At 44.4% G+C, this 24,657-nt stretch overlaps 1 protein-coding gene across 3 annotated transcripts in view; it reads left to right on the top strand.

Annotated features, from left to right (window-relative positions):
* The first annotated feature begins 806 nt into the window (after nt 1-806).
* Nucleotides 807-24,657, top strand: part of DDHD2 (DDHD domain containing 2) — a 71,679-nt gene continuing 47,828 nt past the window's right edge. For 2 of the 3 annotated variants that reach the window (XM_073588824.1, XM_073588823.1), the window contains exons 1-2: nt 807-919; nt 22,250-22,626. In XM_073588824.1, the coding sequence (XP_073444925.1) occupies nt 22,291-22,626 (336 nt within the window). In that variant the 5' untranslated portion in view covers nt 807-919; nt 22,250-22,290. The remainder of the gene's footprint in view (nt 920-22,249; nt 22,627-24,657) is intronic. The other variant, XM_073588825.1, reaches the window with a different exon arrangement.

The raw sequence follows: 24,657 nt of genomic DNA, 5'->3' as shown, positions 1-24,657 counted from the left end.
GGTCTCAGAAAAATGGAGACAGAAATAATTATTCAATTTTTTTTTTTACAAAGCTCCAAATTTTTTAAGCCATTAAAATACTAAAAAAAAAAATAAAAAACTTTATCAAGTTTAATATTGCAGTAATTGTACTGACCAGGAGAATCCTGTTTCCGGGTCAATTTTTTACTGCACCATTAACGCCGTAAAAGGCGGAATTATTTTTTTTTTCACCATTTCACGGCATTCGGAATTATTTTTGTCATTTTTTTTCTTACTCTATAGGGTAACATAGCGTAACTAAAAACCATCCCACAATAAATAATACAAGCCTTCGCATGTCTACAAAAAAAGTCATGAATATTCGAACAGGAGAGGAAAAAAAAAGAAAAAAGGAGGGTTCAAAAGCCTGAACGTGTGAGCAGTACGTCGGTTTCCCATATAAAATTAATTTTGCTTGCGGTTTTTCTTTTTTACTCATTTTTTCTGCTCATAAAAAGTGGTGTGAAAAAAAGCGCAGTATGACGGTGGAAAAATACGTCGTGTTCAGTCATCGCTTCAGAACCAACTTGACAACCAATATGGCTGCCATTGTTTGTTTTTTTTTAAATCTGCTTTCTAAAAAAAAAATATATAAATCCCCCACTGCCCATATCTCTGTGTGACTTGTTCAACATGTTATACTGATCGAAGAGGAAAGTGGGAGCTGTAGTGCTGGCTATTTTCCCTGACTAGTAATGGCCGTTTTCGCCTCAGAACGCTCAAGTCTCGCGAGAACTCGTCTCCTTTCTACACAAAGGGGGAAAAGAAAGGAAAAAATATCACGTGACCCTTTCAATACGACGTAAAACGGCCTGGAGTCCGTGATCACGTGATAATTGGACCAGTGGGCGGCGCTCGGAGCAAGAGCGTCTTGATTCAACATGGCGGCCTGTTAGTGGTAAGTGCTTGTAACTGTACTATTATACCCACAGCCCTCAGTGCTAGGAGGGCGCCCTCTATAGGCCGGGGGGAAGGATTGTGCGACTGCGCAGATTTACTGACTGGGGTGACCAACAAAATCCGCACCATGTCGTGTGTGTGTGTACGTGTGCAGTGCGATGTAGTGTATCATCACTTTATGTAGGACTAGCCTCAGTGTGCACACACTCCTGTATGTCATGTGCCGTGCAAAAGTATTCAACCCCCTAGAAAAAAAAAAAACAACCCATCATATTTAGGCTGAGTTCACATGTGGCGTTTTTTCCGCGTTTTCAACCGAGCGATTTTTGCTGCGAAAAATAAGCATCCCATGCATTCCTATGGGATTCCGCAATGCTGTGCTAATGCTGCGGTTTTTTCCGCGGCGGAATCGCTTCACGGTAAACGCAGCATGCTCATAGGAATGCGTTGTTCCGCTTACTTCCCGCATGTGGCTGTGCACACCATGCGGAAAGTGAGCAGAACAATTGCAGATAGTACCCACGGTCCGGAGGAGAGGAGACTGTCCTCCGGGCTTTAGTATCATATCCCTGTAAAAACTAGAATTTAAAATAAAAAATATTATTTTCACCTTCTGACGTCCCGCGCAGCCTTCCCGCCTCTCTCCACGCTCCCCGTCCCAGTAATCCTTTGCGAGCGATGACGTCCGTTCTTGCGGGATCGCGAAGTCTTGCGGTCATTCGCGCGACATCATCGCGAATTACCACGAGACCAGACGTCGCGGTAATTGTCGCAAAGGATTACTGGGACCGGGAGCGTGGAGAGAGGCGGGACGCCGGAAGGTGAGAATAACAATATTTTTTTTATTTTTATTATTTTTTACATTCTATCTTTTACTATTGATGCCGCATAGGCGCCTCAATAGTAAAAACCTGGTCACACTCGTCAAACACTATGTTTGACGAGTGTGACAACCTGTCAATCAGTTCTCCAAGCGATGCTCCAGATCGCTTGGAAAACATTAGCAATTCTGCAAGCTAATTACGCTTGCAAAACGCTAGTTTTTCCGCAGGAAAATCGCGGGACTTTAAAATGCAATTTTTTTTTTCCCGCAGAATGGAATTCGGAATTCTCGTGGTAATTTCCGCGAGAGTTCCGCTACGTGTGAACCCAGCCTTATTTTATTAAAACTGTTGGGAAAACCTTAAAAAAAACTTTTTTCATTAAGTAAGTTATTAGTATTTATGCTTTTTCTTATATAGAAAAAATAAAAAAAAATTAAACACTTTTGTTTAGACACCATGGTTTGTGTGTATGTGTGTGTGTGTATATATATATATATATATATATATATATATATATATATGTGTGTTCTTTTTTTTTTTTTTTTTTACTTTTTTTATTTTGAAACATGAAGATAAATGTAAGAAAAAATTTAAAAAAATTGGGCTTTTGTTAGATATAGAAAAGGGTTGTTTGTTATAATTTCTTTACCTTTTTTTTTAAAAGGGTTATTCCCCAATCTTTAAATGGGTTGTCCCCTTTTCAGAAAACTCTAGTTCCAGGGTGCAGTTTAGAGAAGAAAAAAAAAATGTGCCTAAGTCACTCTCCTCAGGTCCAGCTCTGAGTCTCCGCCGCCACTCCTGGTCTCTGGTGTTGTCTGCAGCGTTTTCGTCACGTCGACAGCTCCACAGCCAGTTAGTGACCCTGCCCGTTTAGACACGCCGTCCTGCTAAGGGCTACTGGACTCACTGATTGGCTGCCTCGCTATTGACGTGAACGCTGCAGACAGTCACACTGGGAGCAGCAGCAGAGACCTGGACCCAGGGAAAGAGAGTAAATTTTATATATATTATAAAAATAAAATGAAGGAAAACTTCAGGGGTGGGGGGTGTTTCTAAAAGGGACAGCCTCTCTTTTTTTTTTTTTTTTTCTTTTTAGGTGGAGCTCTTGAAGCCAATCAAAGCAGTAGTCTGCCACCGCTGTTTTTATTGTGGAGCCTGATACCTGAGTTCCAAAGCCATGATCTCAGGATTGGGGGTAAGGGGGTTCCAGCGGACGGACCCCTCTCCTCACCAGTGATCAGAATATTAGGGTTAGGGGATATCCTAATATTTTATGAATAGCCTTTAAACGGGGGTTAAATACTCTTGCACATAAAATATAAAATCTAGTAATTACTAGTAAAAACAATGTCAGAATAGTAAGAAATTTTTTTTATAAAAATGTAGCAACTTTATTGTAAATGATAGATTGTAATATAAGTCCTTGACTCGTCCTCGTCTGTCTGCAGGGTCACTCAGCTGTTTTCTAATTCTATATGTTGGCTAAGTGACATCTATAATGGCTTCCCTGACCGTCACTCAGCAGGGTGGTGTCTCACTGCTCATTTGAGAAACCAGCAGAAGAATGGTCAGGTCACTTCTTGGTTTTCATAGCCAACAGCAGCGGGTAATAGAAGTGAGAAAAGACGTCATATGTGCACGGCGAGTCGTTCTGACGTTACAGTGCATATGTTCATTATTTGTAACATTTACTGAGCACTTTTTCAGGTGGTTCCAGGCAGGATCCACCTGAAAAAGACACTGTGTGCACATATCCTTGCGGTTAATGAGTATTTTTTTAAAGCTTTACTTGAAGAGTTTTTTGGGGGGGGGGACAAATAAACGTCTGGTGGGGGAAAAAGTCTAATGCACGGACTGGCAGCTGCTCTCCTGACCTGAGCGTGACAGTTTCATGTATTTCTATTCAGATGTCGTGCTCGGATTGCGAGAGCCATGGCCAGTCTGAGATTGGACCAAATTTGCACGGATGACTTCATCTTGGGGCTGGATCTTACATTTGTAGGTTTTTAGTTCCATTGAGGCATGTCTGATAAATGTTAGATTTCGGGTCCCATCATAGAAAGGTCACCTTGTCATGGCTGGTGGGCTCATGAATTGGCCAATAATACAAAAAAGAAGCCATGTTAGGACTGCGTACACGGTCCTTCTTTTTAAGCTTTTAGCTGCCTTCGATTTACTGTCCGCAGGTCTCCTGACATTTAATAAGCCACAAAGACAGGAAAAACGCCTCTTGCGTTCTCCTGAAGCATCTTCTGCTTCTAAAACTATCCCTGTGCATCGGAATCTATACCTGCCCTTTCTGCTCCATAAACTCCTCTTCATGAAACGCTCCTTCTTCGGAAGGGTTTTTCGTTTTGCTGAAGTGTGTCTTTTGTCAACTTTTTTTTTTTTTTTTCTGAAAAGGCTTCTGAAAAACTCCCGGTAGGAGGGGAAAAAAAAGTGCACGTCAATTTGAAGCGGATCCTGATGGAATCCAATCCTAACTAGGCACTCGCCAATTGGAGGGCTGCAAAGAAAAAAAAATACCTAAGGGAAAAACTTTTCCAAAGCTCTTTAAGAAAAGAAAAACTCCAAAATGAAAATCTTCTTGTGAACATTAGTGACAGATGCATCTAGTTATACTATACCTTCCTATACAGCCTCATGTCAGGATCAAGGGTCTACAGTCGTGCATGCACGCCATGAAGAGGCCGTCCCATCCCCCCCATACTTTTGTAGGTTCCCGCAGCAGTGAGCTGATAACAGGGATCCTCCGGCTGCTACCTGCCCGAATTGGTAGAGGGAACACATGGTCACCCCAAATTCCCAGAGACAGAACCTTTTTTCTGTGTTTTCCACTGCGGCTCATGCAGGGGGTCCAGTCTGTCTGGACGCGTCCTTTAAAGGGGGTATTCTTGTTTTGCCTACTTCAACATCAGGGGGTACAGATGGGCATGTACAGTGGGTACTGAAAGTATTCAGACCCCTGTAAATTTTTCACTCTTGTTTCATTGCAGCCATTTGGTAAATTCCAAAAAGTTCATTTTTTTTTCTCCTTAATGTGCACTCTGCATATCTGCTGGCTTTCATGCATAAGTGGCAGGTAACGCGCACCTTTCCTGTTCATTAGAATAAACCGGATGCTCGATACTTGTCGTTCACACGCGCAAGACAGCAGATCTCTATAGAAGTGATCAGAGACAGGTATTCCCGGCAGTCATATTGTTGTTACCCCACTTGGCCAAAAAATGGATATTGAGTTCTTACAGTCACTATTTGTTCGTTAGGGAATGAGAACTCTCAGAAACAACTTCATTCATTCACACATGCCTTCTGAAACTTGGACGCCAGGCCTAGCTCACATGTAACTGGTGTATTCATGCAGCCACCTACCTCGCGTTCCAAATTATGCAAATTGAATTTAAGTGTCATAAAGATGTGATTATTATTTTTTTTTTAATATATATATTTTTTTCAATGGATGGTGTCTTTGGATCACTAAAATCTATCTCAAACCCCTGAGATAATTAAGTGAGCTAAATTATAGAAAAACTACTTAAGGGCTCTTTCACACGTCCTGATACTTGCCACCGCTACAGAGCAAGTGGAAAGAGCCAGGCAAAGCACCAGAATTGGCGCATCTAATAGATGTGGCTGTGGGCTGCTATTTTTTGGCTGGAGAGGGGCCAATATCCATGGCCTCTTAACAGCCTGAGAATACCAGCTGTCTGCTTTAGCTTGGTTGTTTGTCAAAATGGGGGTGTCCCACGCCTTTTTTTTTTTTTTTTTTTAAATGATTTATTTAAATAATTAAAACATACGACATGTGAATCCCTCTATTCTTGATAACCAGCCTTGCTGAAGCTGACAGCTGTCAGTTTTGCTAGACTGGTTATCAAAACTACAGGGAAACCCCCACATCTTCTTTTTTTTTTTGTTTTGTTTATTTAAATTGCAAGTGGCGGCAGATGAATACCCCCATCAGCCACCACCTGCTATCGCTGCTGTCAGTTGTATACAAACTTCAACATTGTCCCCTGCTGGTGCTGATCCCTGGCAGAGCTGGGGAGAATGATGAGAACCTTCTTCAGCACCCGGTGCCGTGGAACAGCGCGAACAGTACTGCTGATTCTCAGACGCTGGTACGTGTCACACTGATGTCATCAGTGTGCACTTGTGCGTGTGTAACAGTGACGTTTTGCGTCCCGTGCTGCTTTTAAAAAACAGATATGTCAGCTTATTTTGCCCACGGACACATGGTCCATGGACACACACTGACATGTCCACAGACCCATTCACTTGAATGAGTTTACATGTGTAAGTGTCTCCGGTACATGTGAAAACTGTCACCACGTGTAATGGACACACTGGCATCTGAAAAAGCCGTACTAACATGGGACAATAAGAGCCATTCCAATATCCTCCTGGGAAAAAAAACAGAAGATTCGCCGAGCCACCGGTTACCCTTGGTCTAAGTCAGTAACAATGCTGAAAGTCAAATGGGGCCTGTCTCCTCTTTCCCAAGGCTAAAACTTATGTGAGATGTTAAAAGGATTGAATTATTATTTGTAACTTCTCATTCAGACTCCCATTTTTTTTCCCTTACAAGTTCTGTGTTTTTTCACAGATATCGCTCGTACCTACAGTTGTGGCCAAAAGTATTGACACCCCTGCAATTCTGTCAGATAATACTCAGTTTCTTCCTGAAAATGATTGCAAACACAAATTCTTTGGTATGATTATCTTCATTTAATTTGTCTTAAATGAAAAAACACAAAAGAGAATGAAGCAAAAAGCAAAACATTGATCATTTCACACACAACTCCAAAAATGGGCCAGACAAAAGTATTGGCACCATCAGCCTAATACTTGGTTGCACAACCTTTAGCCAAAATAACTGCGACCAACCGCTTCCGGTAACCATCAATGAGTTTCTTACAATGCTCTGCTGGAATTTTAGACCATTCTTCTTTGGCAAACTGCTCCAGGTCCCTGATTCTTCTTTGGCAAACTGCTCCAGGTCCCTGATATTAGAAGGGTGCCTTCTCCAAACTCCCATTTTTAGATCTCTCCACAGGTGTTCTATGGGATTCAGGTCTGGACTCATTGCTGGCCACCTTAGAAGTCTCCAGTGCTTTATCTCAAACCATTTTCTAGTGCTTTTTGAAGTGTGTTTTGGGTCATTGTCCTGCTGGAAGACCCATGACCTCTGAGGGAGACCCAGCTTTCTCACACTGGGCCCTACATTATGCTGCAAAATTTGTTGGTAGTCTTCAGACTTCATAATGCCATGCACACGGTCAAGCAGTCCAGTGCCAGAGGCAGCAAAGCAACCCCAAAACATCAGGGAACCTCTGCCTTGTTTGACTGTAGGGACCGTGTTCTTTTCTTTGAATGCCTCTTTTTTTTTCTCCTGTAAACTCTATGTTGATGCCTTTGCCCAAAAAGCTCTACTTTTGTCTCATCTGACCAGAGAACATTCTTCCAAAACGTTTTAGGCTTTTTCAGGTAAGTTTTGGCAAACTCCAGCCTGGCTTTTTTATGTCTCGGGGTAAGAAGTGGGGTCTTCCTGGGTCTCCTACCATACAGTCCCTTTTCATTCAGACGCCGACGGATAGTACGGGTTGACACTGTTGTACCCTCGGACTGCAGGGCAGCTTGAACTTGTTTGGATGTTAGTGGAGGTTCTTTATCCAACATCCGAACAATCTTGCGTTGAAATCTCTTGTCAATTTTTCTTTTCCATCCACATCTAGGGAGGTTAGCCACAGTGCCATGGGCTTTAAACTTCTTGATGACACTGCGCACGGTAGACACAGGAACATTCAGGTCTTTGGAGATGGACTTGTAGCCTTGAGATTGCTCATGCTTCCTCACAATTTGGTTTCTCAAGTCCTCAGACAGTTCTTTGGTCTTCTTTCTTTTCTCCATGCTCAATGTGGTACACACAAGGACACAGGACAGAGGTTGAGTCAACTTTAATCCATGTCAACTGGCTGCAAGTGTGATTTAGTTATTGCCAACACCTGTTAGGTGCCACAGGTAAGTTACAGGTGCTGTTAATTACACAAATTAGAGGAGCATCACGTGATTTTTCGAACAGTGCCAATACTTTTGTCCACCCTCTTTTTTATGTTTGGTGTGGAATTATATCCAATTCGGCTTTAGGACAATTCTTTTTGTGTTTTTTCATTTAAGACAAATTAAATGAAGATAATAATACCAAAGAATTTGTGTTTGCAATCATTTTCAGGAAGAAACTGAGTATTATCTGACAGAATTGCAGGGGTGTCAATACTTTTGGCCACAACTGTATATTATTGAAAAGGGTCATTGACATGTCTGCGATATTTCATGGACCAAGTGATCCTCTTAAAATGATGGAGACGTTTCAGATTTTGATCCGAGGGTTGAAACAAATTCTAAAATGCAAGTCTTATGGGTCTGTGAAAAAAAAAAAAATTTTACAACGAGTTACCTTTACCCAAACGGATAAATAGACCCCCATGTTAAGGGATGTGATAAAATATGACTTTTATTGAATCTCAATTAAAAAAGTGGTCAATAACGTTAATATTTGCTAGAGTGATCCTGTGACTCCTATATTGGAGATTCCTACCTTATGTCAGCTATCCTAATCAATTCCTAGAAATACTGACTGTCCACGGCTGCAGTCCTTGGCTCCACAATAAAGCATAAGGTAAGTATCCATGTTATTGCTGTACATGAGATTATAAGCCCAGCCTCCTGAGAAAGCCTGTCAAGGCGAAACGTGTTAGGTTGGCTGGGACTGATTTTTCATCGCTTCAGTGATGGTCCCCAGGCTAGTAGTGGGGACCTCTGTGATCGATTGTGGATCTAAAAGTTGATATGTTGGGAAACTACCGACTGTCTTTAGTGGATTTTAATAACTATTAATGGGAAAGAGATTTTTTTTGTTACAAGTGAGGGGAAATCGCAACGGGATCCTGGAGGGGAGATACATTTTTGACTTTTAGGCCGGAGTCACACTAGCGAGAAATACGGTCGAGTGCTATGCGAGAAAAATATTTTCATGAATATTTGAGGCTATGTCCATTTTGCAAGCCGGCGAGAATATCTCGCCATATGGATGTTACATGGATGCTTAGATGCGAGAAAATCGCATCCTAGCATTGCCAGCGGATGACATATGGATCACTGTTCAGGGAACATTTCTGCGATTCTCATCTGTAAAAAATGGACCGTATTTTTATACGTTAAGTGTGACTCCGGCCTAAACCTCATGATCTTAAAGGGTTTTTCCAGAGAAAAAAAAAAAGTTATCCAGGCAAGAAGATTTGCCATTGGTGCAGCATGTGCAGCTGCCAAAGAGACTCAAGAGGTAACTGGTCCACTTCAACTTCGAAATCCGCTTCTGTCACAAACTCGTTATTTGAGTACAAAGGGCCCATATACTATTTTTGCACAGGGGCCCTCTTCCATTTGTGCCTGGCTGTAGGATAGGGGATGACAATCTCAATGTTAGGACTCTAGAACCCCTACAGCGTCCTGCCTGCAGCAGAGGTGCGCATGCTCATCTTCCGCTCCATTCATTGTCTACGGGACTGCCAGAAACGGCTCAGCACTGTATTTGACTTTTTCTTCTTGACAATGAATGGCGTGGACGACGAGCTTGCATATCTCTACTCCATTCAGGAATGCTAAGCCCCAATCTCGGGGGAGGAATAACCCCTGAAAGCTAAGTTTTAGATGAATTTTTTTTTTTTTTTTTTACTCTGCGTTTTTCAAAAAAATGCATCTAACCTATTTTACTTAATGGGGCCAGAAAATCTGCAAATCAAAAGCTCATCAAGGGAACGTAGCCTAACGTCATGCAGATCAGTGATACCATACGTAGCTAATAGCCACTTAATAACAACATGCCTGTTCGTCTGCCATACTTTATTTCTACATCTTTGGTTGTTTTTTTAGGTCTTTACAGAAGTTCTTCTTCATTTTTCTTTTTTTTTTTTTTTTTTACAGTTTGAATTACTCATCACTGAGACATTTCTGCCCTACGCCTTGTGTGTCCTCCATATCACACTTCAGTTTCCATTCTTAAATGCTACAAAAAAAAAACATGTGACGAAGACATAGGGGGACACGCACATGAGGCTAATTGGTAGTGCGCAATCAGACCACCATTTTACCGATGTGAATAACCAGCAACTTTTTTGGTGGTCAAGGCGTGCTCCCATCTCCCATAAAGAGATGAAGTGATCTGTCACCTTCTCTGTTTCTCGGCGCATCAGGTTTCCCGGCCACCTCCCCGCATGGGGATCTGTGGCCACATTTACCCTTACAGGACCGTTCTGTAGAGGGTGGATGGAAATATCCCAGTAAAGGGAGCACCATTAATAAAGATCGTTGGTTGGTCCAAGATCTCGGTCCCCCACCGATCATAAAGTCATGACATATCCTAGCAATTTGTCTTCACATTACGAAATGGGTATAGGTCTTTACCTGCAAGTTATTCGGTGTCAGCCCTGGTGCCGATTTTTTTTTTTTCACAACTCCAGGTTATATTAGTGCTCAAATAGATGCAACATCCAAGTGTCCCTAGACCCACAAACTTTCCCCGCTTCTACAACGAAGCTTGATCGTCTTCCTCTATTACCTGTGCCGGACTATGGCCACTGATTCTAGCACACAAGTGGCTCCTCTTGACAGCTCTCCGCCTTATCTGTGCTGTTATTCCGTCTGCTGTGCTGGTCCGTAAGTCTGATCTACCATGTCCTATGTTCATGAACAGGTTCCCGTTGGCACAGCTTCTCTAACACTGATGTTGTATTCCCTCCCTATACGGAGCCTTTTTCTCCTAACCTATGGCACCAATTTCAACATTTCTGCTGTCTCCTAACTTCTGGCCGAGATTTCTACAGTTGAAGACAAGGTCAAGCCGCTTCTGGACAAAATACTCTGACAAAGCACTGAGATGTTCACATAACAGCTATATTTCCATACTTCCCCATACACATGAACGCTTGTCTCAGTTGGATGTTTATCCAAAAACTAGGTTTATCTTCCCAAAACGAAAGCTAAATTTCAACTGTTCAATGCTGATTTTCCTCAATATCATTTGTCGGTGAAAGTCTGGTGGCCTCCATACACATCACATGAGAGGCTAGTCCTTCTGAAATTGTTGGATTTGGACATCTTTTATCTAATGTGCATGGTGGCCTCAAGAGATGAGTACGTAAAATTGGGGACTACTCTCATAACTCAGAATTACCCAATAGAGTATTTAGAAACTGATTTTCCCAAACAGATAATCCATTTTCTCCTACGCCTCATTCGGGGACACAGAGACCGTGGCTGTTATGCTGCTGCCACTAGGAGGACATTAAGTAAACCAGAAAAAAGTTAGCTCCTCCCCTGCAGTATACAGCCTCTCACTAGATGAGAATTCACCAGTTCTTTGCTTAGTGTCTGTAGGAGGCACTTGGGTCTGGCTTCAGACCCCACCGTTTTTTAATTTTGAATTTTGTGTAAATTATTTTTTTAATTAATGGAGTGAAGGGGGCCACGGTTCCTTTCTACGGTCCGCTCTGCCCCAAACCAACAACAGTCAAGCACGTGGAGTATACCTCCCCATACACTTTCCTGCGATGAATGGGGCTGATTCCTCTGACAATGGTTCCCTTACGACGGTACTCCACGGATATGAGGGCAAGAGCAACAGGACGTAGCACAGGAGTGCATGGAGAAGGACTTGAGCAGCGCTCTTTCGGATGCCCTGAATCAACCCCATAGCTCTCCATCCCCCTACCACAGGGTGGATCGATTGAGCAGTACCCCTTTAAAATCTCCTCCAGCTCTGCTACATCGCCCGGAGGATGAGACACACACATGCAGCTGGAAGACCCCGGACAGCGACAACCTGCCTGAGCATAGGGGTGGTGGTATGGGGTCGGGTCCTGGCCCCCGGGAGAAGCGCTGACTTAACGTCAGCAGACCTCCGCCCACTAGCGCCGCCCCCTCCCCGGCGCCTACCTCAGGTAGGCCAAAAATTTAGTCCCCGGCTTTTCTGGCCTACTAGGCCACAATTTGAATAGCGCCGCCCGCGCTAACGTCGCCGCCCCCTCCTCTTGGCGCCTCTCATTACTTACGAGATGCGCAATTCTAATCTTGGGGGGCCATGTCTTCAGCTGCCCAACCCTTTCAGGAGCGCTATGCCTGCTCTGGGCAGCCGGATACCGGGTGACACCACAGGGCCACCGTTTTTCCTCCCGGGGTACACAGCACAAGACCGTGGGTAAGCTGCATCTGCCCTCTAGATTAAAGCTTAACCCCTTCCCTACACATTCCCTGCAGCTGCAGACAGACTCTGCCGTTAACCCTACAGGAGTGCTATGCCTCAATCTAAGGAGGCTAAACGGGCTGTTAAGAAGCACACTGCGTTTTTTACCGTGTGTACCAATTGCACGTCTGCTTTACCCAGTGCACAGACTAATCCGTTATGCACGGACTGCGACCCGGAATGCGCCCTGACCTGCGCTCCAACGTACCTCGCCGCCGCTGCTGATGGGCCTCCTGCGTTTAGTACCCCTGAGCAGGCTGTGTCCCTGTCACGGTCGGTGGAGTCTTTGACCCAGGCTATATTCTCCCTCCGGGAGGACTCTTTAAGTCAGAAAGTGTCCTTACCTCCCGAGGAGGGCTCTGGCGTCGGCCGGGAACCGTCCACCAGTAAGGGCCATACTCATCCAAGGGATGGTCAGGTCTCTAGAAAGCGGAGCCATGATGCGTCCCCTAGTCACGTTCGCGCCTCAGCATCGGCGACTCCGGTTTCTCGCTTCCCTCTCCTGAGGTTCACAGCGAGCACGACTCTGAATTCGAATCTTACACGTCAGCCCCTCAGAATCCCCCAACTGATCAAGAGTCGCTTGATTCTCTTATAGAATCAGTCAACAGGATTCTGAAGTTGGATGAGGAAAATATTCCCCCTCCAGCACACCCTAGCTCATTTAAGATAACCAAGCGTGTGCACAGGTTATTTACCAGCCGTCCAGAAACATAGTGATCGGCCACATGAGCGGTTCACAGGGCAAAAGTCTTATCAGGCTAAATACCCTTTTCATCAAGACCTAATGTAGGATTGGTTACAGTCCCCTCCGGTGGACCCTCTTGTATCGCGTGTTGCTTCTAAAACGCTCCTATCTGTTTCTGAGGGTTCCTCAGTCTGAAACCCCTCTGATCGTCAAATTGACTACCTTGCCCGTTCAGTTTTTTTTGAAGCTTCAGGAGCAGCATTTTTTTTCCATCTTTCGTAGCAGTTTGGGTCACTAAGGCAATAGCCGCTTGGGCAGAAGTCTTGATTACTTCCTTCCAGGGCACCAATCTTCCTCCGGAGGCAACCACTGTCGCCAGGCAGATAATTCACGCAGCGGACTCTGTAGTAGACGCTTCTTTTGATGCCGCCAATTGCGCGGCTCAAACTGCCGCTAATGTGATCTCCATTACAAGAGCCCTATGGCTCCGCGGCGGGCGGATGCCACACCTAAGAGATCGTTGACTTCTCTCCCCTTTCAAACGGGTCGTTTTTTTTGGAGAGAAACTGGACCAGCTCAGTTCTGATACTACCGGGGGGAAAAAGTAAATTCCTTCCTCAACAAAAGGGGCTGTTCGGCCGTTTCGCAACCAACAGCCGACGCGTTTTCAATCTTCTCGCAACAATTCTGGTTGGTCCTCCTCTGCCTTCTCTTCCGGATCAGGTTGGTCCCCGTGCGGAGACAGAGGCTCCCAGGTCTCATACAGACCTAACTGCTCTTGGAAACTCAGGCCTAGGGCTTCTGGATCTAGGGGAGCCAGATCTCATAGATCTACCCAATGACGACAAGTGGGTCAGGGAGCTGGTGTCCTCCGGATACAAGATAGAATTTTCCTCTCCCTTCAGGCTGTTCAGGCTCTGCTAAGGGACAGAGTCATCATTCCGGTCCCTCATCACGAAAGGTTCAGGGGATTTTATTCAAACCTTTTTGTTGTTCCAAAGAAGGACGGGACGATGCGACCCATTCTGGATCCCAAACTGTTACCGTAAATCAGTTGGTCAAGGAACGGCGATTCCGAATGGAATCCCTCCGAACAGTTGTCGCTTCCATGGAAAAAGAGTTCCTAGCATCCATCGACATCAAGGACGCTTACCTTCACATTCCGATCTGCCCGTCCCACCAGCAGTTCCTGCGTTTCGCAATTCACGAGGAACACTTCCAGTTCGTTGCCTTGCCCTTCGGACTCGCCACCGCTCCCAGGGTCTTTACCAAGGTCATGGCGGCTGTCATGGCCATTCTCCACTTTCGGGGAGTGGTGGTGTTACCGTATCTGGACGACCTGCTCATCAAGGGTCCGTTCCTTCCAGCCTGCAAGGAATCCATGGATAACAGTAAATACACTTTCTCGCCTGGGGTGGAAGATAAACTTCGAAAAGTCTTTCCCAAATCCGGCTCAGAAGATTTCCCTTTTAGGGATGATCTTGGACACTTCCCGCGGGTTGGTCATTCTCCCTCCAGGATAGACCCAAGCCTTACAACAAGCAGGTCGTACTCTTTCCCGACTGGTTTCTCACTACATTCGTTCAGCATGAGAGTTCTCGGAAAGAAGGTGGCTGCGATGGAAGCAGTTCCATTTGCACAGTTCCACCTCCGTCCCTTACAACACGCGATGCTGTTAGCTTGGGACAAGAACTTGTTCTTCCTGGACCGTCGGATCCCTCTGTCCCTGCGGGTCAGGCAAGCCCTCAGGTGGTGGACACTGTGGACCTCCCTGAATCAAGCGAGCTCTTTTCTCCCAGTAAGATGGTTGGTAGTAACCACCGACGCAAGTCTCCTTTGCTGGGGTGCGGTCTTTCGTCGCCACACGTTACAGGGTCATTGGTCAACCCGAGAGTCAAGTCTCCCCATCAACATTTTGGAGATACGAGCGATCAGAATAGCTCTACATCAATTCTTATGGAAATAATTTATGGACTTCCATGCGCTGCTTGACAAAATACAGAATCCCACTTACGGTGAAAGATTAATCATTTATTCCCAACGTGTTTCGAAGTAAGGACTACTTCTTCCTCAGGGGCTGACAAACATGTCATGATGATTGTCATCCCCTGAGGAAGCAGTAGTCCTTCGAAACGCGTTGGGAATAAATGATCTTTCACCGTAAGTGGGATTCTGCATTTTGTCAAGCAGCGCATGGAAGTCTATAAATTTATTTCCATAAGAATTGATGTATCAGCGGTCACTCGGTTTGACCTTTGGACGTGCAGCATCTGACTACGAATCCTATGTGCTTGATCTCTCCTACAAATAGGTGAGTGAATTTCTTTTAATCTTTTAATATTAACTCGGATAAGACCCTATTGCGCTTTTCTGTTCCTTTAGTATATTGCACAGATTAGCTCTACGGAGTTTCCACCATCTCCTCGCAGGTCACCTCCATCAGGAACCAATCCGACAACGCCACGCCTGTAGCATATATCAACCGCCAGGGAGGTACTCGGAGCAGGATGGCCACGCACGAAGTGAGTCACATCCTTCAATGGGCCAAGCGTAGAAGATTGGGTGGCAGATTTTCTCAGTCGCCAAGGCATTGCCTTGGGGAAGTGGTCTCTTCATCTGGAACTTTTTCAGCAGATTTGTCATCGTTGGGGGACTCTGGATGTGGATCTCATGGCCTCAAGACTAAACAACAAGGTTCCTCGGTTCATTGCCCGATCGCACGATCCATGCGCCATCGGAGCGGACGCCCTAGTTCTGCCGTGGCACTGGTTCCGGCTCCCGTACATCTTCCCTCCTCTTCCCTTGCTTCCGAGGGTCATCAAGAAGCGGAGGGAGTACCAGTGATCCTAGTTGTGCCAGATTGGCTGCGCCGAGCATGGTATGCAGAACTAATACAACTAGTCGCTGACGTCCCCTGGCGACTTCCAGATCTCATGGATCTACACTCGCAGGTCCCGATTTACCACCAGAACTCCGGGACCCTGTCTTTGACGGCGTGGCCATTGAATCCTGGATTTTAGCACAGGCTGGGTTCTCGCACGACATGATTTCCATCATGATTAGTGCTAGGAAGCCTGTGTCCAGGTGCATCTACCACCGCACCTGGAAAACCTTCTTTTCGTGGTGCAAGGATCGTCGTCGATCACCTCTGGTGTTTTTTCCATTCCCGCCATATTGGAATTCCTTCAATCTGGATTAAATTCAGGCCTCGCGCTTAGCTCGCTCAGGGGCCACATTTCGGCCTTGTCAGTGCTTTTCCAACGAAAAATTGCCGTCAAGCTTCAGGTCAAGACGTTCATTCAGGGAGTTTCCCATGTGGCGCCTCCTTATAGAAGTTCGGGCATCATGGGACCTTAACCTGGTTCTCGGGGCCTTACAGGAGGCTCCTTTCGAACTGCAGGACGTGTCACTGTCTGTGGCAATTACGACAATCAGGCGAGTTTCGGAATTGGCAGCCCTGTCCTGCCATTCTCCGTTCCTGAATTTTCATCAGGAAAAGGTAGTTCTCAGGACGTTCGCGTCCTTCCTGCCCAAGGTCGCCTCCTCTTTCCATCTCAATGAGGAATTTGTTTTGCCTTTCTTTTGTCCGGCGCCAGTCCATCGCATTGAGAAGGCCCTTCACACCCTGGATGTGGTTAGGGCGCTGAGACAGTACATCTCACGGACGGCTCCCTTCCACAAATCAGATGCCCTGTTCATGCTTCCAGAGGGGCATAGGAAGGGTCTAGCCGCATCAAAAGCAATGCTAGCCAGGTGGATTTGCTTGGCGATTCAGGAATCCTACTGTGTCAGGAACGCGCCTGTCCCAGCGGGGATTATAGCGCACTCTACCCGGTCAGTGGGCGCCTATTCGGCACCAGGCCTCGGCAGAACATGTCTGCAAGGCTGCGACTTGGTCCAGTGTGCATACTTTTTACAAAACATTACCAAGTTCATTCTCGGGCCTGTCCGCAAGGCTGTGACTTGATCCAGCCTGCATACCTTTACAAACATTGCTTAATTCATTATCAGGCCTCTGCGGATGCAGCTCGCGGCAGACGCATCCTGCAATCGGCAGTACCTCAGTGTTGACTCAGTGGTACATGGGGTATTAGCAGATGTATGCTCCCCACCCAGGGACTGCTTTAGGATGTCCCACTGTCTGTGTCCCCCAATGAGGCATAGGAGATATAGGGATTTTTGTGTACTCACCGTAAAATCCTTTTCTCTGAGCCAATCATTGGGGAACACAGCACCCACCCTGTTTAGCCTATTGGCTCACTGTAGCATTCTTAGACTTGGACTTAGTTATGGTTATTGTTTACTGTTTATGCTCCAACTGCTTTTTTCACCAAACTGGAGAAATCTCAGCCAGCGAGAAGGTGTATACTGCAGGGGAGGAGCTAACTTTTTTTCTGGTTTACTTAGTGTCCTCCTAGTGGCCAGCAGCATAACACCCACTGTCTGTGTCCCCCAATGATTGGCTCGGAGAAAAGGATTTTACGGTGAGTACACAAAAATCCTTATTTTAGGATGCCTAGCACCATGAAGAAGAAGAAACATAGGGGCCGATTTATCAGTCTTTTTGCACCCTTTTTCTGGAGTAGAAATGGTTCTAACTTTGCGTCTTTTTAATGTTATCTCTACTAGGTCTTTTCTGTTTTTTTTTCTTCACGATTATGGGGGTGGATTTGGTTATCCAGATGGCCATCATTTTTAACTGTTTTTTAAAGATTATTTAGAGGATCAAGTCATTTTTGTTGTTATTTTACTCTTAAAAGGTGCAAAAGAGCCAAAAGAATAATCATATTTTGAACTTGTCCTGATTCATCAAACATTGTACCCCCATATTGACTGATTTTGTGCAAAATCCACCAGTGCGAAAAGAAAGACAAGGCTAAAGATTACTTAACCAGAAAACCCCATAAATGATGAATCGAAGTCTACAATACATCCAAATGTCTATTGAGCTGTGAAGAACCAACAGTCCCAAAGATAAGTATTGTGATTGTCTGCAAGCAACCATAACTACAGTGCACCTTGGTGGTGGACCAACACTTTGGAATTTTCTCGTACCCTTCTCCTGCTTTGTGTTGCTTCCTTCACTTACAGAGAGAGCGATAACTACATCCACGGTAGCAAAAAAGTTTCTTCATCGTTAATGTGTCACATAATAAAGGTGAGACAGATGCAGTCCTTTGTGAAAGTATTCGGCCCCCTGGAACGTTTCAACCTTTTCCCACATATAATGCTTCAAACATAAAGATACCAAATGTAAATTTTTGGTGAATAATCAACAAGAAGTGGGACACAATTGTGAAGTTGAATGAAATTTATTTCAAAAACTGAAAAGTGGAACGTGCAATATTATTCCGCCTCTTTACTTTCAGTGCAGCAAACTCACTCCAGAAGTTCAATGGGGATCTCTGAATGATCCAATGTTGTCCTAAATGACTAATGGTGATAAATATAATCCACCTGTGTGTAATCAAGTCTCCGTATAAATGCACCTGTGATAGTCTCAGGGTTCAGTTTGAAGCACAGAGAGCATCATGAAGACCAAGGAACACAACAGGCAGGTCCGTGATACTGTTGTGGAGAAGTTTAAAGCCGGATTTGGATACAAAATGATTTCCAAAACTTTAAACATCACAAGGAGCACTGTGCAAGCAATCATATTGAAATGGAAGGAGTATCATACCACTGCAAATCTACTAAGACCCGGCCGTCCCTCTAAACTTTCATCTCATACAAGGAGAAGACTGATCAGAGATGCAGCCAAGATGCCCATGATCACTATGGATGAACTGCAGAGATCTACAGCTGAGGTGGGACAGTCTTTCCATAGGACAACAATCAGTCGTACACTGCACAAATCTGGCCTTTATGGAAGAGTGGCAAAAAGAAAGCTTTTTCTCAAAGATAGCCATAAAGTGTCATTTAAAGTTTGCAACAAGCCACCTGGGAGACACACCAAACATGTGGAAGAAGGTGCTCTGGTCAGATGAAACCAAAATCAAACTTTTTGGCAACAATGCCGAACGATATGTTTGGCGTAAAGGCAACACAGCTCATCACACTGAACACACCATCCCCACTGTCAAACATGGTGGTGGCAGCATCATGGTTTGGGCCTGCTTTTCTTCAGCAGGGACAGGGAAGATGGTTAAAATTGATGGGAAGCTGGATGGAGCCAAATACAGGACCATTCTTGAAGAAAACCTGTTGGAGTCTGCAAAAGACCTGAGACTGGGACAGAGATTTGTCTTCCAACAAGACAATGATCCCAAACATAAAGCTAAATCTACAATGGAATGGTTCACAAATAAACGTATCCAGGTGTTAGCATGGCGAAGTCAAAGTCCAGACCTGAATCCAATCGAGAATATGTGGAAAGAGCTGAAAACTGCTGTTCACAAACGATCTCCATCAAACCTCACTGAGCTCGAGCTGTTTGCCAAGGAAGAATGGGCAAGAATTTCAGTCTCTCGATGTACAAAACTGATAGAGACATACAGTTGTGGCCAAAAGTATTGACACCCCTGCAATTCTGTCAGATAATACTCAGTTTCTTCCTGAAAATGATTGCAAACACATTCTTTGGTATTATCTTCATTTAATTTGTCTTAAATGAAAAACCACAAAAGAGAATGAAGCAAAACATTGATCATTTCACACAAAACTCCAAAAATGGGCCAGACAAAAGTATTGGCACCCTCAGCCTAATACTTGGTTGCACAACCTTTAGCCAAAATAACTGCGACCAACCGCTTCCAGTAACCATCAATGAGTTTCTTACAATGCTCTGCTGGAATATTAAACCATTCTTCTTTGGCAAATTGCTACAGGTCCCTGATATTTGAAGGGTGCCTTATCCAAACTGCCATTTTTAATCTCTCCACAGGTGTTCTATGGGATTCAGGTCTGGACTCATTGCTGGCCACCTTAGAAGTCTCCATTGCTTTCTCTCAAACCATTTTCTAGTGCTTTTTGAAGTGTATTTTGGGTCATTGTCCTGCTGGAAGATCCATGACCTCTGAGGGAGACCCAGCTTTCTCACACTGGGCCCTACATTATGCTGCAAAATTTGTTGGTAGTCTTCAGACTTCATTATGCCATGCACACGGTCAAGCAGTCCAGTGCCAGAGGCAGCAAAGTAACCCCAAAACATCAAGGAACCTCCACCATGTTTGACTGTAGGGACCGTGTTCTTTTCTTTGAATGCCTCTTTTTTTCTCCTGTAAACTCTATGTTGATGCCTTTGCCCAAAAAGCTCTACTTTTGTCTCATCTGACCAGAGAACATTCTTCCAAAACGTTTTAGGCTTTTTCAGGTAAGTTTTGGCAAACTTCAGCCTGGCTTTTTTATGTCTCGGGGTAAGAAGTGGGGTCTTCCTGGGTCTCCTACCATACAGTCCCTTTTCATTCAGACGCCGACGGATAGTACGGGTTGACCCTGTTGTACCCTCGAACTGCAGGGCAGCTTGAACTTGTTTGGATGTTAGTCGAGGTTCTTTATCCAACATCCGCACAATCTTGCGTTGAAATCTCTTGTCAATTTTTCTTTTCCGTCCACATCTAGGGAGGTTAGCAACAGTGCCATGGGCTTTAAACTTCTTGATGACACTGCGCACGGTAGACACAGGAACATTCAGGTCTTTGGAGATGGACTTGTAGCCTTGAGATTGCTCATGCTTCCTCACAATTTGGTTTCTCAAGTCCTCAGACAGTTCTTTGGTCTTTCTTTTCTCCATGCTCAATGTGGTACACACAAGGACACAGGACAGAGGTTGAGTCAAATTTAATCCATGTCAACTGGCTGCAAGTGTGATTTAGTTATTGCCAACACCTGTTAGGTACCACAGGTAAGTTACAGGTGCTGTTAATTACACAAATTAGAGAAGCATCACATGATTTTTCGAACAGTGCCAATACTTTTGTCCACCCTCTTTTTTTATGTTTGGTGTGGAATTATATCCAATTTGGCTTTAGGACAATTCTTTTTGTGTTTTTTCATTTAAGACAAATTAAATCAAGATAATAATACCAAAGAATGTGTTTGCAATCATTTTCAGGAAGAAACTGAGTATTATCTGACAGAATTGCAGGGGTGTCAATACTTTTGGCCACAACTGTTCCCCAAGTGACTTGCAGCTGTAATCGCAGCAAAAGGTGGAGCAACAAAGTATTAAGTTAAAGGGGCCGAATAATATTGCACGCCCCACTTTTCAGTTTTTGAATTGACACAAAAATTTAAAATAACCAATAAATTTCGTTCAACTTCACAATTGTCTTCCACTTGTTGTTGATTCTTCACCAAAAATTTACATTTGGTATCTTTATGTTTGAAGCATCATATGTGGGGAAAAGGTTGAAAAGTACCAGGGGCCGAATACTTTTGCAAGGCACTGTATGTTGCGACCTTATTAGATAGGTCTTTGTTGAGCCACCTACTTCTGGTCAGGTCTAGATGGGAAGCTATTGTTGGCTTACACTGTCGAGAGAGAATCTTTTAAGTACTAAATATTTCTACAGAGTTCAAGTTCTCCTTTAGGATTAAAATATCCTTTTGAAAAGTTTTCAATTAGAATCGATGGCCATCTGGGCAGCTCAACTTCAGCACTACACGGCCAAAGATTGCCGTGTACCATACATGTATAAGACTACTTACATCAAGCAGTTCTGGTCAACGTGTGGGTTTTATAACCAGGATAGTTTCCATCTCTAGCACTGTTTTGTTTTGTTTTTTTGTTGAGTCTGTGGCACCGTAAACATCCATGATGTCCATTTCCGTACATCTCTAACTGTTTTTGACTTGTTCATGTTCACAAGCCTTGTCGCTTGGCCGGCAGAAGATATAGGCTATCGGTACAAGCTGCATATATCCTGTAAATAGTTTTCCAATACCTTTTTAGATGATTGGTGCCAAAAGTGAAGGTGATGAGTAGATGCTGAACTTATTGTTTCAGCCATTGTTTGTAGATGCTTGACTTTCAAACACTTTCGTGATCCTAGAAAAGGCAAGACTTCCAATACTTTGGTAGAGTCCAAGGCTGGAGTGTTGTCCCACCAACATCTGCTTACGTATTGTCGCATTTGTTCTACAACCTTGCAGGAGAAGTGGACTTAACTCATGTCAGGTCTTACTTTGGGTGCCAGTGCCGTGTTTAAATTTACCTTCTTTTTTTTTTCACTTTCATCAATCAGTTGTGTGTTGCCAACACGTCCATCAGAGGTGTTATGGAATGGGTGTTGCTCCGTAGTCCTCTGATCTGGCCATACAAGAGCTCCCTGCAGATAAGAATGGCCGACCTTTTATAAGTCTCTTTTTAGGACTGAAAGCATTCTCGGGGCAAGTGTGTCACGTTAAGCCAACACAAGCTCTGATATAGGGGCAGTTATCGAACATTGCCTTCAGTATTGTAGAAGGTCCAGGTACCTTAAATAAGAGACCATTCTCTTTTTTTTTTTTTTCTTTTTTTTTCTAGATCTCAACCCATATTCTTCGCTGTGTAATTAAAGTTTGTTTAACTTGTAGATAAGCCTCGGTACTGTTCCTCGGTGGTCATCCAAAGCAACATGAAGAACAAGCAGCTTTCTCAAGACGTGCGGGATAGAGTTGTAGCGCTCCACAAAGCTGGAGAAGGGTACAAAAAAATTTCAAAGGCACTGACTCTCCACGTAAGCACAGTGCGCAGTATCGTTATCAAATGGAAGACCCACCACACTACAGAGACTCTACCCCGGTCAGGTCGCCCTCCTAAGCTGTGCAGCCGAGTACGCAGGAAGTTAGTTGAGGATTTTTCGCTGCAGCCATTGACGACTCTGAAAGACCTTCAGAATGCCGCCTCTTTGATGGGAGTCAATGTTCACACATCTACAATAAGTCGTTCCTTACAAAAACGCCAAATTTATGTGAGTGTTTTGTTGTTTTTTTCCCCTCCAAAAATTGCTTTATAATCCTACTTCTTTGTTTCTCGAAATCCTGCTTCTGAAGATAAGGCAATAGAGCTTGTTGGATAGACGAACTTAGTCCGGGAAATATCCATTTTTTTTTTTTAGCTAGAATCCACAAGAGTAGGCTATAAGGATACACCGCTACCCCTGATAATGTGTGTTGTGTGTTTTTTTTTTTTTTTTTTCCCTATAGTTTTGGGTGTGGATTCAACATTTTCGTAATTGACCTGTCTTTTCACTAATTTGGTATTCAGTACCTTGTTGGAATTCTATTTCATTTGGCTTTAAATAGATGCTGAGACCATTTCCAGTCATCAATCTACGAGCTACCAGTAAACTAATGACTAGTTGCTCGTTTAGCCGATTAGCTATGTCTCCCCATACGCACGCTCGCTTTGCCAGGTGTGCATGTGTTCTTGGTTGGAAAAGGGTAGGAAGCCGCTACCAGACACCTTTTGATGGTGGCTTATCTCGTTGAAATACCACCTATCGAGAGGCCCCCATACACATTAGTAAGCTGATCCCAATTTGCGTTGTGGGAAAAAAATATAATTTCATTGTTGTCCCCCTTCATATCAATCGATATATGTATCAGAATTAAAATATCTGCTTAGGAAGAACATACCGTATTTTTCGCTTTGTAAGATGCACTTTTTTCCCAAAAAAATTGGGGGGTAAATGGGGGTGCGTCTTACAATGGGGATATACCTTATCTGTGCTGCGGATGTCCGGTGCTTGCCGCCGCGTTCTGTGCCGGGTGCTGCTGCCGTGCTCTGTCCCCTGGTGGTTGCTGCCGCCCTCTGTCCCCTGAGATTTCAGTGCCGAGATCTCCATCTGTGCATGCGCTGCCTCCCGGCGGCCATTCTCCTGGAAGGAATCCACCGCACACGCACGGATGGAGCGGCAGAGCCCCCCACGCAGCACGGTACAGAGCTCGGTGGCGGCAAGCATCGGGGGACAGCGCTGCAGCATCACCCGGCAGCACAAGGGACAGAGCGCAGTGACAGCAACACCCGGCGATAGAGCACAGCGGCAGCATCGGAACACCCCCTCATCCCGGCGTGCAGCAACCTTCCACTCCTGCCTCCTCCAGCAGCAACCCTGGGACCCCGCTTCACCTCAGCCACCACCCCCGGTAAGCAATAAGACGCATGGATAATAAGAAGCACAACCATGTAATTTAAAAAAAAAAAAAGTTTTTTTTCCTATTTTTCTCAAAATTTGGGCTTCGTCTTCTAATCTGGAGCGTTTTATAATCCGAGAAATACGGTACTTTTGTGACTTCATGTATAATAATAATATCCGCTAAAGGAAAGCCACAACTGTGTGGTCAGCCGGAATACAATCATTGGCCATCTTAAATGTGTTCTGTCATGAGGTTATACTTCTCAGTCTCCGAGCTACTGATTCCAGTGCAGTGTCACTTACTCGGCTTCTTCCTGTAGTTTTGATAAAATCACTATTTTCTTTGCTGCAGATCTGCTAGTCTTCTCATTGATGAGTCTGTCTAACCCCCACTGACAACATTAATACTGCACAGTGTAGGCAGGAAGCTGATGACCAATACTGGCTGTGGAGATACAGATGGGGGGATAGACAGAGCTCCTCATCGAGAGGACTAGCAGAGCTGCGGCAGAAAAATCTGTTATCCAAAACTACAGCAAGAAGCCCATTAAGCGACACATCTCTGGAATCAGGATCTCTGTCCCTACATTATACTGCCCTCCAGTGACAGATTGTCATTTAACATCTAACCAGTTGACTATGAATTTGCAATCTTCATCTTGTCTTAAAATTTGGGCTTGAGACGCCAGTTTGAATACAAACCTAAATTGTAAAATTTTGAACAGTGTCCATCTCAGGCACCATATCTGGCCTTCAGTGTCGTAAAATATGCTTTATGTCAATGATCACATAAAATGCTTGTCTGGGTTCTAAAATCTATTTTCTAATATCTTATTAGCGCATTCTAACTTAGGTTATGTGCAG

Source organism: Dendrobates tinctorius, unplaced genomic scaffold, assembly GCF_039654945.1.
Source record: "Dendrobates tinctorius isolate UK_male_01 unplaced genomic scaffold, ASM3965494v1 ptg000104l, whole genome shotgun sequence".
NCBI lineage: Eukaryota > Metazoa > Chordata > Amphibia > Anura > Dendrobatidae > Dendrobates > Dendrobates tinctorius.
This window is presented reverse-complemented; position numbering and strand designations above follow the sequence as displayed.